Source organism: Mustela nigripes, chromosome 18 (assembly GCF_022355385.1).
Source record: "Mustela nigripes isolate SB6536 chromosome 18, MUSNIG.SB6536, whole genome shotgun sequence".
In the NCBI taxonomy this organism is placed as follows: Eukaryota; Metazoa; Chordata; class Mammalia; order Carnivora; family Mustelidae; genus Mustela; species Mustela nigripes.
This window is the reverse complement of record NC_081574.1, coordinates 5,802,213-5,819,810: the sequence shown is the minus strand read 5'-3', so window position 1 is coordinate 5,819,810 and position 17,598 is coordinate 5,802,213. Positions and strand designations below refer to the sequence as shown.

The following is a 17,598-nucleotide window of genomic DNA, read 5'->3' as shown; positions in this document are numbered from 1 at the left end:
TTTCATTATGTCTGTCTTTTCCCAGACACTCAATTGCCTTGATTACAGAGACTTTAAAGGATGTCTTAAAAATCAGATCACATTAGTCCTCTTTGTACCTCTCTTTCAAAATTGTTTTAACTATGCTAGTTCCTCTCTCTCTCTCTCTCTATATATATATATATGTATATATGTACATAGTTATATACATATACAAGTATATGTATACAGTTTAGAATCAGCTTATCTATATCTTCAAAGAACTCTGCTGAGGTTTTAATTGGGAATGTATTGAATCTATAGATTGTTTTAGGGAGGACTGACATTTTAACTATATTGAGTCTTCCAATCCATGAACATAGTATGCTTCTCCATTTACTCTTTAATTTTTTTAACCAATGTTTTATAGTTTTCAGCATACAAATTCTGCACATATTTTTATGTCAGATTTACACTTGAGTATTTCAGTGTCAACCCTGTTTTATTATATCCTTGTATCTTGGCAATTTGTTCTAAGAGCTTTTTTGTAGATTTCTTGTGATTGTCTACATGGATGATCATGGAGTCTGTGAAGAGCCATACTACCATTTCTTCCTCTCTAACCTAAATGTCTTTAATTTCATTTTCTCACCTTATTGTAGTTGTACTTCATTTATTCACTCATGTGACAAGTGGCCCAGGTTCTGCCTCAGCACTGGAAGTTCACCAAATATGTTCCACTTCCTGCCTTTCTCATGTGTAGTGGTTAATCCCACATATAGTTACCATATGCTAAATTTGCATCTGGCTCTGTTTCTATGTATGATTAGTGGGAGAATATTGGCAGTACACTGAGCAGAAACCAGGATGCATCCAGGGAGTTGGTCTTTACACATGGCAACAGTAAATACTGATTCTCATGTCTGACCTCTCTGCTCAACGTCCCAGAAGAATAGATTGGGTACAGAATCAAGCACAGATGTATATCCTCCTAAATGATAAAGAACATTTTTCCCTCTGAGACATGAGGGAAGGAAGAGCTGACTGATAAAGACCCAGAAAGATTGTGAATTGGAGAGAAGGAATACAGGGTATTCATTCATGGAGTTAGAGATCATATTTCTTACAAATAAATGGGAATCAGTACAAATATACAATTAGGTAAGATAGTCCCCAGTTGCTACCAATGCAAATAGTACTTTTGGGGGGGAATTTAAAACTTTTCCACTTCATGACTTTAAGCACTAATGTCACAAACATCTCATACCAGAGAGCTGCGGGGTTAAGTCATGACACAGGAAAAAGATCACAACCATTCTTAAAAATACATCTGTAGTTTGTTTGCATATTATAATCCTACTGGCTTAAATTAACACAGTATTAATATAATACATTCTTAGGGGGAGGAGGAAGAAGGGGAGGGTGGATATGTGGAATATTCAGTATAGTAACACAAGTAAGAAATGACAGTACGTTCATCAGACAGCAATGCTTTGGAGGGACCATAGGTTGAGGATCAAAGTAAAAATAGAAAGAGTAACAAACAATCTTAATTTCTATGAATAGTGAAAACAATGATTTTTTTTTTTTAAAAACTACCTTTAATGCGCAGAAATAGGGCAAGCAATGTTACAGATAGATATGCGTAAGATAAAACATATCCAAATGGGATTAAATGAACATGTTTCATCCTAAGTAAATCCATCTGTAAAAACAATCACTGAATTCTTTTGGCTTTTTAAACCATCGCTAACATAGGTCACATTATTTCTTGGTCAAACACAGAAGAAAGTTCATTTGACTGTGAGAACACGCATTTTGTGTTTTCATTCCAAGCCTGTTCTAATCTTATTTCTGCCAGTGGCTGAGCTCTGTATCCAGAAGGCCACTCTTCTGCTTTCGGTCCTCACCACACTCCCAGTCCCAAGGGATCAGCAGTGGCTGGAGGTGCTGGGCCAAAGGGGAAGAGTTCAAGGAGAGAACAGCAACAGGATTCACGGCTCCCAGGAGTGTGCAAAGTCGCACGAGTGCAAATCAAGTGATCTAGTGTCACTGCCTCACATGACCACATCTAGCTTCTGTTTTTATATATGTACTTGCAACAACTGCTTACACAATGGCTTACCCATTCATAAGAGAGAATCCAGCAGCCACGTGCGATTCCCAGCAGCACATTCAGAGTACGCAGAGGATTCCCGGTGAGCACATGAGTGGTCGTGTCACACACTTCCCGGGCAAATGAAAAGCCCTTCAACTTATTCACAACCTGGATGACAATGTTCTGCTTTCTGACAAATAGGAGGGGAAAAAATCAACAGATTACTATGTTTCCTACATATGAACATCAAGGTGGTTATACTGAATAACATTTTTTTTTTTAAATAGAAAGCTAAAATTCAACGTTGATCTCAGCTACAGAGCTCACATTTTAATTTATTTATAATCAATGCCTTAAAGTATGGGGAAAGAAAAAAAACTTCAGTTCTCAGCTCCAACTGTCTATTTTAACAACTGACAAAGCTGGGCCACCTGGGTGGCTCCGTGGGTTAAGCCTCTGCTTTCGGCTCAGGTCATGATCTCAGGGTCCTGGAATGGAGCCCCGCATCGGGCTCTCTGCTCAGCTTTCCCCTTTCTCTCTGCCTGCTGCTCTGCCTACTTGTGATCTCTCTCTCTCTCTGTCAAATAAATAAATACAATTTTTTTAAAAATAAATACAATCTTAAAAAAAAGAAACCTGACAAAGCTGCCCCAGGCTTAAGTGGCTTCACCACCACGGGTGGGAACACAGCCAGCATCAGGGATGGTCCCGGCTCTTCCCACCACTGTTACTTCTCAGAGAGATCTGAACCAGCCTGTGCAGTCAGGACCAAGCTTATTACTTGCTTATTTTATGTGAAGTATAACATTTATTTGAATTCACACATACAGTTTTTTCTAGTAAGAGCCGGGAAAAGGCCCTTTTCATTACATTATCAGCTCAAGCCTAGGGGCTAATTTGGCAGAGGCTCCTTATTTTTGCAAAACCCGTCATTGTTTGTCTTCTGGTCTGCCATTCCATTAGTGCCTTAAGTACCGTTTAAGAAATATATATCCTTCCCATCTAACCTCCTCACCAAATTGTTCACCATTTTTCCTCTCCTCCTTTTACAATGACCTTACTAAAGCCCTGGGTTTGGACACGTTACACTTCCCTCTCCCTCCCAGCAATTTTGGAAATCCCCAGTGAAATATAAATGACATGAAGGGCTTTCTAAGTCACTGTAACCTACATGGTGAGTTAAGAGATACATTTTTCTTCTCCCTAAAAATTATTATGAAGAAAAAGAGGTTGTTCTTGCCCTGCAATGACCACCTCTAACAATGCCCCACGGGCTTCACAGTCCTTCCCAGTTTTATCTCTACCATCTTGGGCAAGTCAATCTCAAGACCTATTTCCTTACAAGTGAAATGAAAGGGTGGTACTGAATTATATTCTAAATTCTAAGAGATCCCTATGGTAAAAAAAAAAAGACAGATGGGGGAAGTCCCCAGTCCTATCACCACTTCAACCAGAGAATCAGTGCTTATTGGGGTGATGGAAAATATTAAATTCAGGGGAAATGCAAAGAAAACAAAAGCATAAGGCAGTGAAAAGCTCTAACCATATGCTCACCAGAACCCTTCATTTCCACATATCGATGATTTTCCTATTCTATGTCTGGCAGCTGCCTGCTATTTGTTAGATGTGTTAATCAACCACAAGTGTCTCTTCGAGACACAGCTAATCAATGTGGCATCAGAACATCTAGGTCTTTTGTTAAGTCCAGACAAGAAGTATAAGGGTGGGGGGGGTGGGAAGCGGATAAAAAGAGAATATGGCCTAAATGAATAGTTTGATCTTCAAAACATTGATGGAGAAAATAACTATTTACTAATGTGCTTTATATTGGGGGCAAAAATATAGATTTTAAAAAATATCACACCGACCACACTCAATTTTGGCTTCCATATTAGATGATTTAGAATGTTCAGTATATTTCATAAGAGATCAGCAAAAATCATGAGTGTGCCCCTTTTACAATAGCTAATGTATGGTGTTTGAACTATTGGTCCTTTTGCTTTCATATGCCATGGGTAGGAAAAGGATCCTACAACATCAAGTATTACAAGCATGCACTTTTTTACTGGCTATTTTTCACTGAAGTGTCCCAATGTTTTGACGAATGCCTTAAAACCTTAAAACGTATGATTGATATAAAAAAACAAAACAAAACATGGTTTTCCCCTTTAGACAGGAATTCAAAAATCTGTTACAAAGAATATGGTGCTGTATTTTTGTTGGATGTGCTATATATTGTGTTAAATGTTTAAGGAAGATGATAAGAGCGTGCCAGCAAGCTATTAACTTTTTCCCAAAATGTGCGGATAATGACTTTAATAGCGTTGTAAAGAGTGTCCTAGCAAAGTGTTCCTTTAAGAACTTTGAGGGAATCGGCCAGTGGTGCTCCATTTACTGGACTTTCATGGGGCAGAAGTGGTGGACACACAGAGACAGGACATATGAAGCAAACACGAGGAAGAGAAAAACACCAGAATCCCTCCTAATGCTGCGTAAACAACTCACGAAGTCTTCAGCGCTAACCTGCTCAAAGGCTTCTAACCACCTTTTTTTACTTCCAGGGTTCTTCTAACTCCAACACCAACTGTACAGAGTAACAGCAAAATGGCACAAAGCTATGGGCTGCCTTAAACGCGCAGCATCACAGTATATGAAAGAAAAATCTAAAATTTTTACATTGAGTAGAAAGTTATCAAAACAAGGAGTACTTACTCAGATGGCATGCTTGTCATGACTAATGTTCTTGTTGGCTAGAGATTTCAAAAGAGAAGGAAAAAAAACAGTCAGAAGTATAAAAAACATTTTTTCCCACAGAAATTAACTTTAATACATTTTTTAAAAAGTTACATCACTTAAAAAATAAACATTTAAGCATATATCAAAGTAAAAAAACTTTATATTCCTGGAAAAACAAAACAAAACAAAACAGCCTGAGAGATACAAATTCAGATACTACCCCAAACCAATCCAAAATAATTCCCGAACATGAGGTAGAGGAGTGGGGCGGGGGCAGGGGTAGAAAGACTTCCCCCCAGAAGTCCATTCTCTTAGTTAGCTAGTGGACCTCTAAATGTGCCATCCTGCTTAGGTATCAAGAGGGTAAGAAGGCATTTTTTTCAGGCTAAAGCACTATTTTCCAGTTTCTATACAACTCTAGCCCTGCCTCAGTCAGACATACACAATACTGCTCGGGGTCCTGGTGCCTGGGTCCCTCAAATGCTTTAACCTCTCACACCCAGAAGTTCAGATAATGGGACTGCTTATTCATGAGTTAGCATCTGCTATCAATTGGAACTGTAAAGTTCCTTTTTTTAAAGTAAATTTTTAAATACTTTTTTTTTTTTACTTACATAGACACATGCTGATGGCATAAAAACATGTATGTTAAATGCTTTGGAAATACGTCATTAGAAATATAAAGTCCCCTATAATTCTACCATCCAGAAAAGACTATTGTCCAATAATTTAGCTTATATTCTGCCAAATGTTCCTTCCATGGTAGGGTGTGTGTGTGTGTGTGTGTGTGTGTGTGTGTGTATATATATATATATATATATATATATATATATATATATATATAATTAAAATAAAATGGACTCACACTATCCACACATTTTTGCAAATGAGATGAAACACTTTGAATGCAACCAACTGTGCAGTGAGACCATGGCTAACCATCGCACACTTAGTGTGTCTTGAAGGACCACGCACATAAATGAGAAGAAGGAACAAAAGGCATTTAAAGGACCGTTGTGGACACACACAGAGGAGTCAAAGGAGCCTGTGCGCTGTACGGGTATATCTGGGGAAAGTGGAGGAAGGAGCATGAAGAGATAATATGAATCAAAAAGATATTCAGGGGCGCCTGGGTGGCTCAGCTGGTTAAGCCACTGCCTTCTGCTCCGGTCATGATCCCAGAGTCCTGGGATTGAGTCCCACATCAGGCTCCTTGCTCAGCAGAGAGCCTGCTTCTGCCTCTGCCTGCCACTCTGCCTGCTTGTGCTCTCTCTCTCTCTCTGACAAATAAATAAATAAAATCTTAAAAAAAAAAAAAAAAAAAAGATTTCCCCCAAAAAAAGATACTCGAAGAAGTGTCAGATGTGGTAACTCGGAGGATCACTGACCTCTTGTGTTAGCCCTCATTCGCTTTGAATACAAAGCAAACAACTACAGCACAGCTTTGTGGGCTGAGTCGGAAGACAAGGCCTTATGTAGGAGTCTATAATCACCAAGGGAGATTCCGGTGGAACCTGATCGTGATCCTCAATGTTATCCTTGAAGGAAAGCTATGCAGGCCCAGGAATGTAATGAGCCCCAAATAAAGTCCAACAGGCGCTCCTTCCACGACACCCGCTTTCTTCTGTAGAACCACCCAAGAGATGCCAGTGGAATGTCATCTGTGGAAAGTCACCCAAGGAGGGAAGGGGAATGGACAAGGAAACCTCCTGATTTCTCCAATGCGAGGCTTTCTCCCCAGGGCTTCGTCCTCCTTCAGCTGCACCCGTCTCTGCAGGTGATCCTTCACACAGCCTCGTGGGTCGACAGGCCAGCCACGTGCTGACGGTTCCCAATTTCATATCTCTAGCATAAACCTATTTCCTGACATCCAGACTCAAATATTCTACTGACTACACGATAAGGAGGGCCATCTAGAGGTCTAATCAGGATCTTGAATTTGACACGTCCAAAACTGAGATACTGCTCCAGTCAGGGAATTAGGCAAGAAAAATGGAATAAAATAAAAGACACCCAAATTGAAAAAGAAGTAAAGCTATCTCTACTCATAAATGAGATGATCTTATATGCAGAAAACTCTAAAGAACCCAGAAAAACAGTTAGAACTCATAAATGAATCCAGCAAAGTCACAAGATAAAAAATCGGTGTGCAAAAATCAGTTGTATTTCAATACATGAATAATGATTAGAAAAGGAAATAAAGAAATAATTTCATTTATATTAGTGTCCAAAAAATAAAATACTTGGGAATAAAGTTAATTAAAAAAGATGCAAAACACCAAATGCTGAAAATTTTTTTAAAAATGATGAAAGAAATTCGAAAAGACCTAAACACATGTAAAGACATCCTGCATTCATGCAATGGAGAATTTAATATCATAAAATGACAAGACTATCTAAAGTACCTTTAATGCAATCTCTATCAAAATCCCAATGGTGAGTTTTGTAGAAATGGAAAAACACATCCCAAATTTATATGGAATTCCAAGAAAACCCAAAATAGCCAAAATAATCTGGAAGAAAAAACACAATGCTGGAGGTCTGATACTTCCCAATTTCAGAACTTACTACAAAACTATAGTAATCAACACTGTACGAGGTCAGCATAAGAACAGAAATTAATATAGAGTTGAGAGCCCAGATATACTCTCACATCTAAGGTCAACTGATTTTTGAGCAGGGTGGGTGCCAAGACCATTCACATGTAAAGAATATTGTCTTCAACAAATGATGCTGGCAGAACTAGATACCCACAGACAAAAATGATATTGGACCTCTACTTTATAGCACATGCAAAAATTAATACAAAGTGGATCTAAGAACTAAATTTAAGAGCTAAAGCTACAGAACTCTCAGAAGAAAACAAAAGGGAAAATCTTCATGACCCTGGATTTGGCAATAGTTCCTTAAATAGGACACCAAAAGCACAGGCAAAAAGAAAACAAATAAATAAATAAATTGGAATTCATCAAAGTTAAAAACTTTGATGCATGAAAAAATACTATCAAGAGAATGAAAAAGATAACCACAGAATAGGAGAAAATTATTTGCGAATCATATATCTGAGAAGCATTTAATATCCGTAATACATAAAGAATGTCTACAACTTAACAAGAGAAGGACAAACAACTCGTTTTTAAAATGGGCAGGGGTGCCTGGGTGACTCAGTCAGTTAAGTGTCTGACTCAGGTTGTGATCTCAGAGTCCTGGGACTGAGCTCCGCACCAGCCTCCACACTCAGCAGAGTCTGCTTGGGCTTTTCTCCCTCTACCCCTCCTGCCTGTGCTCTCGCACTCTCTGTCCCTCTAAAATAAATAAGTAAACAAATCTTTTTTAGAAATGGGCAAACAGGGGTGCCTGGGTGGCTCAGTGGGTTAAGCCTCTGCCTTCAGCTCAGGTCATGATCTCAAGGTCCTGGGATCGAGCCCTGCATCGGGCTCTCTGCTTGGTGGGGAGCGTACCTCTCCCTCTCTCTCTGCCTGCCTCCCTGCCTGCTTGTGATCTGTCAAATAAATAAATAAATCTTTAAAAATGGGCAAATAATTTGAATAGACATTCCTTCCAAAGAAGAAAAGCAAATGGACAATGAGCACATAAAAACATGCTCAACATCACTAGATAGGGAAATCCAAAACAAAACCTCCATGAGATACACACCCCTTCACACCTGCTAGGCTGGCTATAATAAAAAATGTGAAAAATAATCAATGTTGATTTTTAAATATGATGCCAGTATTGTGGAAAACAGTTTGGTCGTTCCTCAAAAAGTTAAACCAAAAACCCACATAGTCAAAACACTTACTCCAAGGTATATACCAAAAAGGATTGAAAACAAGGACTCAAATACTTGTGTGAGAATTTTCATCACAGCATTATTCACAAGAGCCAAAGGGTGAAAACTGCCTACGTGTCCAACAATAAATGAATGGATATGATTAATCTGGTGTTTACGAGCAATACAATATTATTATTCAGCCATAAAAAGTAGGGAGGCTGTAATACACAACATGTATGACTCTGGAAACGTGTGTGTGTGAAAAAAGCCAGACATACAAGACAAATATTGTATGACTCTACTTACATGAAATATCTAGAATAGGTAAATTCACAGAGGCAGAAAACAGAACAGACTCCCGGGGGCCAAGGGTGGGGTGGGAAATGGGGAGTTGTTGCTTAATGAGTTCCAAGTTTTACTCTGGAGTGAAGAAAATTTTCTGGAAACAGACGGTGACGATGACTGCATCAAGTGAACACTGCCACTGAACCATATACTTAAAAATTGTTAAAACGGCAAATGCTATATTGTATGCTTTTTATCACAATAAAACAATTACACTACAATCTTCTCTCCCCAGCCCACTCCTTCCAAGCCTCACTGGCTTAGTGGCAAGACTTCTCCTGCACGGGTTAAAAGCATTTTCATCATCATTCTCGTCATTATTTTCTCAAACCCCACACCCAATCCATCAGCTCATCCTGTCAACTCAACCTTGCAGATGTATCTAGACTCTGACCACTTCTCATCAACTCCACTGGTGACATGCCAGCATCTCATGTGAGTCACTGTCAAAGCCACTTAATTCTTCTCCCTGCTAAAATCCCTGAGACTTCAATCATTGCTCAACACAGAGCCAGAGCCACGCTGTGGAAACACACATCAGATCACGTCACCCTTATTCTCACAGCCTCTGGTGGCTTCACGTCTCACTCTAAATATACATGAACCTGTGAATAGAATCAGTCTATCCCTCAAAAAGAGAAAAATCATGAACATGACCCCTGTTAAGTCTGAGTGAAGGAAGGTCACATAGTTATGTCTACCAGAAGCTTGACAGAGAGGGGACATCCCGCCTAGGTTGAGGGAAAGAAATGGTTGTATATAAGGAAACTCAAACCCCAAAATAAAAGTCTCAATGAAGAGAAAAAAAATAAAGAAGAGAAAACAAACAATCTGACTTGTAGATGTTGGGTAAGAAATCTAGAAGATTTAAGGTTCATTGACCCAGTTCAGCCACAGAACCTACAAGAAAAGACAAGCTCCCCCTGGAGTGCCATGATAGAGACCACACATTCGGACTGGTGTGACAAATACTCGTGGCCTGAAATACAGCGATGAGACAGAAGCAGCAATGTTGTTATTATGAGTAAGCACATTTACTTAACTGTTCTTATAAATTACACATTAGAAAATACGTTCAATAGAATTCCCCTGATTACTCAAGGAAGCTCCTTCTACATGACATGGACTGGTAAGTGCAACTTCTTTACAAATGAGTAACAAAATAAGATGGTTAATGGAGGGAGAAATAGATACATGATAAAGTAAATATTTTTAAAAGTTGATTGTAGAATCAAGGCTGGAGGAGAAAATTGTGAAATATTTTGACATGGAACAGAAGACATACTGGGTGTCTCCAATGGACACCTCCGTGCTGTTCGGCACACACACCCTTCAGGGTTCTCCGCTTCTATGGGGTTTATGCCTTTTGTCATCTTTGAGCTATTTTACAATCTAATTAGCTGTAGAAAATTGAGAAGAATGCTAATTGTTCTTGTCTATAGAAATGCAAACCCTGTCCCGCGGACATTCAAGAGACTTCCCTCTCCCCGTGGTGACAGTGACCTCCCTCTCCCCGCAGTGACAGAGCCTTGTCTACACTCCTAATGATCCATGAACAGGTCTCCTCCATGGATTCTCCTTTGCAGAGGACAAAACAACTTCCCAGTCTCATCATTAATTAATGAGTTAAATAAAATCTTTAACATATATTCATTTTCCATTAGAGGGAAAGTTATGATGTATCTTTAAAAAATTATCTTTTAACAGTTATGAAGGTTTTCCACCAAGTTGCCCAACAGACTCATCTGCTAAAGATTAGCGGCTTCTGTCTGACAGAAGCCGCTAATCTTTATCGCCAGAGAACACTCCACAGGCGGCTTGAGCCCAGGAAGGTCTATTATTGGCTCCGGAGCTGAATGCCAAGTGGCAAGCCAGAACTTTGCTGGCTCTGTTTCTCTAATTTTAATTTTCCTCTCCATTTGTTTTGTTTTGTTTCATTAATGGATGAATTATTCGCCATTAGTGGAAGCAATGTTTAGGAATTTGGTTTTACGGTCTGACTACTTTGTGTTTTATATAAATTAATTAATGGATTATAGAGATTTATTCTTTTTTGGTAAGAGACCATAGAGGACTGGGTTTATTAGCTTTTTTTTTTTTCTTTTCTTCTGCTTGCTTATTTGCCCATTTTGGAGCTAAAATCAATTAAGACATTCATGCCCACAAGGAAGGAGAATAGCTTCCTGAAATCTGGACTGGTTTTAGTATTTGTCTTTATTCTTGACCAGTGGCTGAAATTATAACTAACTCAGAAATGTTTTAAGAACTCAAATTCACATAGTTAATGTGTTTGGAAATTACTATTAGTTTAGTAATTTTGGCTTAATGAAAACAGTTATGTCTTATCTGAATTCTCCATGTTAAGTATAATATAAACATACATTTTATTCTACTTGAGTTTATTTTCCCTAGACTTACAGGTTTACTGGTCAAATAAAATAACATTATTCCTGTATAATAAATATAAATATATAATAATTATTCCTGTTATAAAGATTTTTTAAAAATTTAAACTTGTGACAAATCATTATTCTAACAAGCTTTTTATATCAGTACTAATTGTATTTCGTAATACATCAGTGCAAAGATAATTTCCAGGATCTTTAGTGTTAAACTAATTAAATAAGCAGGCCATCGGACTAAGGTGGCTCTCAGGCCTTAGCAGCCTACGTAAGCAAACAAAAACCAGAGCCTGTAAATCCCTTAAGGTTAAGAAATCAATACCGAAGAGCGACCAATCACAAGCAGCCAAGTAAGCTTTCCCATAGAAGGCAACCGCTTAAGCTACAGCCAATCAAATAAGTTCCTAGCTTTGATTCCGCATCTTCTCTGTAAGTCTCTCCCTTAGTTCATGGCCTTGGAACACCCCTAACCACTTTGGGTTTGTCAGTGCTTCATTTAAGTCAAATTTTGTCCAAATAAACTTTCATTTTTTAAGATTTTATTTATTTAGTTAGTTAGTTAACTTATTTATTTATTTATTTAACATATTTAACATAAACTTTGGACAGATACTAATTAAAAAATTGTTGGATACAAGGTTCTTGGATCATGCAGTCAGGTAAGCGACCAACTCGTAGTTTCGGCTCAGGTCATGATCCCAGTGTCTTGAGATTGAGCCCCATGTGGGGCTCTGGGATCAGCCCAGGGTCTGCTTGGGACCGTCTCTCCCTCTCCCTCTGCAACTCCACCTGCTTTCTCTCTCCTTAAAAGGAATAAAATCTTTTTTTTTTAAATTATTGAATAACTCAGTAATTTATAAGAGAGAATACTGAAACAATGATTGCTAAGCAAAGTTCTGATTTTTTCTATATTTTTGTTTATTTTTATGTGCCATACAGAAGCTCTTTGGGTCATGTCAATGAACATGTTCTTTTTTGCAGCTTTAAAAGGGTGTAAGAGAGACATGGGGTAGGACAGTGTAATGGAAGCCTTGCTAGTCTGCTAACTCATCTGTGTAAAATGGACATTTTGCAATTGTTTACGGTTTTCTGTGAAATGGAACTTAGTAACTAAAAAAATACAATTAATATGAATGGTTAAGGTTACACTAAGAGTAATAATGACAGAGGAATACAACTGTGAGTTGTTTTTCAAAAAAAAAATTGTATTTCTTAAAGCAGTGGTTTTCAGGATTTATGAGCTCAGGACTCCTTTATACTATTGGGACTTACTAAGCAACACAAAGAGTCTTTGTTTTTGTGGATTAAGGCTATCAATATTTAACATCATAGAAATTAAAACTGAAAAACTTTTAAAGTATTTATTGACACACTTAAAGATAGCAAGAACACACTGCCTGTTAACAGAGATGACATCTCACTGTTACTATTCAGGTGCTGGGACCCCATGAACACAGCTCCGGGCTCAAGCAAAGTCTCAGTTTGCCACAGATAAGAAAAGGCATAGTGAAGAACAAGACTAGGAAAGTTCACTTAACTTGCTTTAGTTTATATACTTGAGTCTGAAGGAAAGCTCAAAATGTGTTATAATTTTAGTCAATTGTGCCTGATATTGATGGGCTGTCCTCATGGTTAGAGATTATTGCCTATAACAAAAAGATCAGTCTTAACTTTCTGTATAATCTGCTTAAAAAGCAAAGCTTGCATCTTAAAAGAATAATGATCTCTCCTTTATGTTGAATATATGATGCTTGTGAGTAAGAAATGAAATTTGGTCACTTAAGTTACAGTCCGTGCTTGGTTGTTTGTTGTTGTTATTTTGTTTTTTTAAAGATTTTATTTTTATTTATTTGTTTGACAGAGAGTGAGAGAGAGAGAGAGACATCACAAGTAGGCACAGAAGCAGGCAGAGGGGGAGGGGGAAGCAGGCTCCCCGCTCAGTAGAGAGCCCCATGCAAGGCTTGATCCCAGGACCCTGGGGCCATGACCTGAGCCAAAGGCAGAAGAATCGGAAGGGCCACTTGGCCTGTCTAGGCAAGGATTCAATCGTACCATGTTATCAGTATAAATATTTCCAAATCACAGGCTCTGAGGAAAATCCTTGATATTGGTTATTGACCTTATTGTCCATAATGTTTTTACCTTCAGGGGAAACACTGGCCAGATGCTTTCCTGACAGCTGTGTTGAGTCTTCTTCTATTAAGGGTGTTCTAGTCCTACAATGCTGCTAGTAGGCAAAGTACCGTGTTATAATTTTGGTTATTAAATTGTTAATTTGGTGAGCGTCCTACTTCTGTAATTTAAATCTAGCATCTTGTAGACCAGTGGCTTTCAACTGGGGATGCATGTCAGACTTGTCTATGATTTTTTTTTTTATAAAAATATCGATGTCCAGGACCTAACGTGGGCTCACTAAATCTCCTGATATTCTGAGTGTTCTCAGTACATTTATTGTGTCTCAGAAACATTATACTGTATCTCAAGATTTGTTTCCTCCATAAAAATTAGGTTGGTCTTCTTGAAATAGAGAAACTGAAGGACTCCATTTTTAAAGTCTGCTGTTTGCCTCTCTTCCTGCTTCCATTCCTGCTCCATTACCCGGGTCCCCCCACCTTACACCTGCCTGCGAATGCAGTGTGTGACCTCCTTGTAAGGGACAAGGCGTGAACGATGGCTCTAGAACAGGAAACACGTAAGGGGGGACCGGGAGAGAGCACAGGGAGGAGCCGTCACATGCGTGTTCCAGACCCCGACCGCACGATCTCCACACCAAGGCCGCCTGGCTCCGAGGGAGAGGGAGAACTGACTTAGGACGGTCACCTGGGTCCTCGTCTTTGTCCCAACAGGTTCCCGGATGCCTGAGAGGACATGTACACCGGCCACAATCCTTGAGCAAAGACGAGACTCTCTCCTGAGGCTCCCAGATGCTCTGTCCCAGACGCTCTGCGTTCCCTCTACACCTTCAACAGCTCTGCGTCCGCCTCCTGCCAGCTTGAGTTTGATTTCTATCCTGTGCGCAGCCAGGGACCCCCGGGCTGGTCCTGCAGGACCCCCTCTGCAGGTCTGGCCCTCCTACATCATTTTCATAAGTAAATGCTGTTTTGAGGGGTTTTTTAAAGCATTTTGTAAATCGAAGATAATGCTTACTGACTTTTTAAAAAATAGGTTTAATTGCTTCCCTTAAAGAAATTCTGGGGCGCCTGGGTGGCTCAGTGGGTTAAGCCGCTGCCTTCGGCTCAGGTCATGATCTCAGGGTCCTGGGATCGAGTCCCGCATCGGGCTCTCTGCTCAGCAGGGAGCCTGCTTCCCTCTCTCTCTCTCTCTGCCTGCCTCTCCATCTACTTGTGATTTCTGTCAAATAAATAAATAAAATCTTTAAAAAAAAAAAAAAAGAAATTCTGCTTAATCTTTTGGTAATCATCTTATTATTTTGTTTGGCTTGCCATAAACCAACCCAATTTCCCTGTAACATTACTCACATTAGACTTTTCACATTTGAAAATTATGAGTAATAAATTGACCCTCGCTGTTAAAAGTCTACAGATAGTTCTGTTTTGCCGAATGGCTCTGTAATAAGCTATAGGCAGGGCCTGTGACCTCAGCATGGAACTGGCCAAAACCCCATGGAAAAGGGAGGTACCAAGTAATCCAAACTCCTGACACTTCACAAAATAAACAGGCTTCTCATGGCGCTGCTTACACAGGTCTCAGACCAGGCCATAGAGCTGGTCAGGATTCCCAGACCTCTGTGTAATCGACAGCAGACGGCTTTGGGAGACATGAACTCAATCTCCCACAGAACAGAGCTAGGATTAAATGAGGATAATCCTAAATTATAGGATTAAATGAGGGAAATTCAATGTGCTTGTCGACTTAGAATTTTGTTGGTATTCCTTTAATGCTCTATCTTATGAACTCTTCTCTTTCTTCTTAAGCGATCCGTAATTCAGAAGAATACAGGAGATACTACTTCTGCAAACTAAAATAAAACCTTTTAAAATGATACCTGATTTTCAAAGATTGCCTCAAAATTTGGAATCTTTTACTAAGCCCCTTTGCTTCCCATGGCAGTATACATTTTTGTATAATTTCGGAATATGTTCTGCATCTTACCAGCATATAATTGGAAAAGCTGGTTATGAAACCAGGCCTTGTCTAGAATGTCATTTGAGAATGGTGGTCACTTAATCAGGTCTGGCTAGCCTTTCAAGGAGCTAAGGCTGCCTTTACTCAGGGAGCCAAGACCTCCTGGGAAGACTGCCCTGGTACCCAGCTTAGAGTCCCGGCCCCACAGATGCTGTGGAAGGTCACTTCTGGAATGCGCAAAACACTTCGGACATTCTGAGGACGTCCAGAAGAGAAATCCACCTAAATACACGTGTACCCTGGGCAAAATTTGGTGAAGAGTTGTCAGGCTTGGTATTTCCCCTTGGGATAGCAGACAACTATCTGCTAGTTAGTTATCTAACTAACTGGATAAGTAGTTATCCAATTAGTTTCTAGAGGGAAACAAAGGCCCATCCGAAATCACTCATGAAAATGAGTTAATTTGATTTGTTCAACATAGCCCGGCTCCGGGTTCTACACGCATCCCCCAGAAGGCTAGCCAACACCCTTGCTGTCCCCGTGCTAATACTCAGGCAATAACTGGTGGAGAGCAGCCTGAGTTTGTAAGGGAGAATAATCCTTTTTGAGATCTGATCACAAAAGAAAAAAAAAAACAAACCAAACTTGTACAGAAACACTGTGGAAAAGACTCTGAGGCAGAACGAAAGATGACTGGGTGACAGACTGCGAGCTGTTTGAGGACACTACCCTTGAGTCACTGGATTCCGCAGGCTTGACGTTCTTAAGTCTCTGATGTGCAGACAGCCCTGTCAGAGAAGGCTGCACCGCGTCCTATCGTTTGTGCCTGCTGACCTGCTCGGGTGGCTGGTGGGTGTCCCGTGGACTTCCCTTCCAGTGTGGCAAAGGCCAGTTGTGCACCGAGGAAGCAACGGTGTTTCGGCATTCGGAACGGTCTATCGGTGTGTGTACCCACTGGGCTCTCCTTTCAAAGCAGCTTCCTGGTTCCTTCCTTAAGACATGGGCTAAATAACGCTATTTTTGGTTAGTAAGAAAGCCATGATCGCTGCCCCCTTAAAAAAAAAAAAAAAAAAAAAGTACCTCGCTGTACAATTCTTTTACCCTCTGTTTAAAAATGCTTCTAATACACTTTTAAAAATGCAATTCTGGCACATATCTTTTAACTGGCAAGACACACAACCACTAATGCAAAAACAACTCAAATCAAGTTAGGCCTTACAGCCGCCCTGAGTGTAGCTAGCATTCAGCATGTTCTGTGGACTTGAATAGATTTCTGTATATGAAAGTTAATGGATGGTTCATCTTCATAGAAGGCTGTCACTGCTAGAAAATCCACAAACTGTAAGAATCCACTGTGCACAGAGAATATGTGAAGCACATGAAACACGATCATCTGCTGGCAGACCCAGAACGAGACCTTCCTGCAGCCCACTTGTCTCTGTCTCCATACTTGACAGGGCATTTGGCCGGTCCTTATCTCATGGGTCTCATCTAAGAAAGGAGATAATGAATTACTCCCAGAGCGCTGCACAATTAATAATTCTGTTGAAAGTAAATATTAATGCTAGCAGTTTTGTAAATTATAACCCTCACAGTCTGTAATTTCATGAGAATACAAACCATTTCTTTTAACTTAGTCCTTTATTTATGTAACCTTTGCTGCGTGTCACATTTCACTGACGGTAATAAAGGCAGAGAGAAAATCTGGCCACTTTTTTCTCTTTAGTGATGGTAACCTGACGCTCCTCCAACCCGCACCATTCCCCTCCCCATGAAATCTGTACGGAAGGTGATATCCAGAATGTACAAACCTAAAGAGAGTCAGTAAGCCCCGTTACCATCACTGGAAAAGGCCAAAAAGACCAGCTAACATTTATTAGAACCAATCATGTTCAGTGTTGAAGAATTAACACTTTACAACTCTTTACAACTGAGACCTGGGCTCACCCATTCCATAAGATGTGTCCCTATTCTACTGAAAGTTGATTCTCCACAATAACGTTGAACTTTACCTGTGCCCTGTGCCCCAGAACACAGAGCACAAGTTAAAAAAGGTTCCGACTCTTCTGTGTTCTGAGAAAAGTGTAATTGAAAGGATCACCCTTCTCTCTCATGCTGCAAGATAGGACTATTAAAACCACAGGCCCAAAGGACATCACTTGAGCCACGTTAATCCCTAACCTAAGTGCAGTTTCAAC

At 39.7% G+C, this 17,598-nt stretch overlaps 1 protein-coding gene across 2 annotated transcripts in view; it reads right to left on the bottom strand.

The window, feature by feature from the left end:
• The window catches only part of MCPH1 (microcephalin 1), a 238,384-nt gene that overhangs the window by 147,109 nt on the left and 73,677 nt on the right, over positions 1 to 17,598 (bottom strand). For both annotated transcript variants that reach the window (XM_059384224.1, XM_059384226.1), the window contains 2 exons: positions 4,769 to 4,806; positions 2,084 to 2,246 (listed from right to left, as the gene is read on the bottom strand). In XM_059384224.1, the coding sequence (XP_059240207.1) occupies positions 2,084 to 2,246; positions 4,769 to 4,806 (201 nt within the window). The remainder of the gene's footprint in view (positions 1 to 2,083; positions 2,247 to 4,768; positions 4,807 to 17,598) is intronic.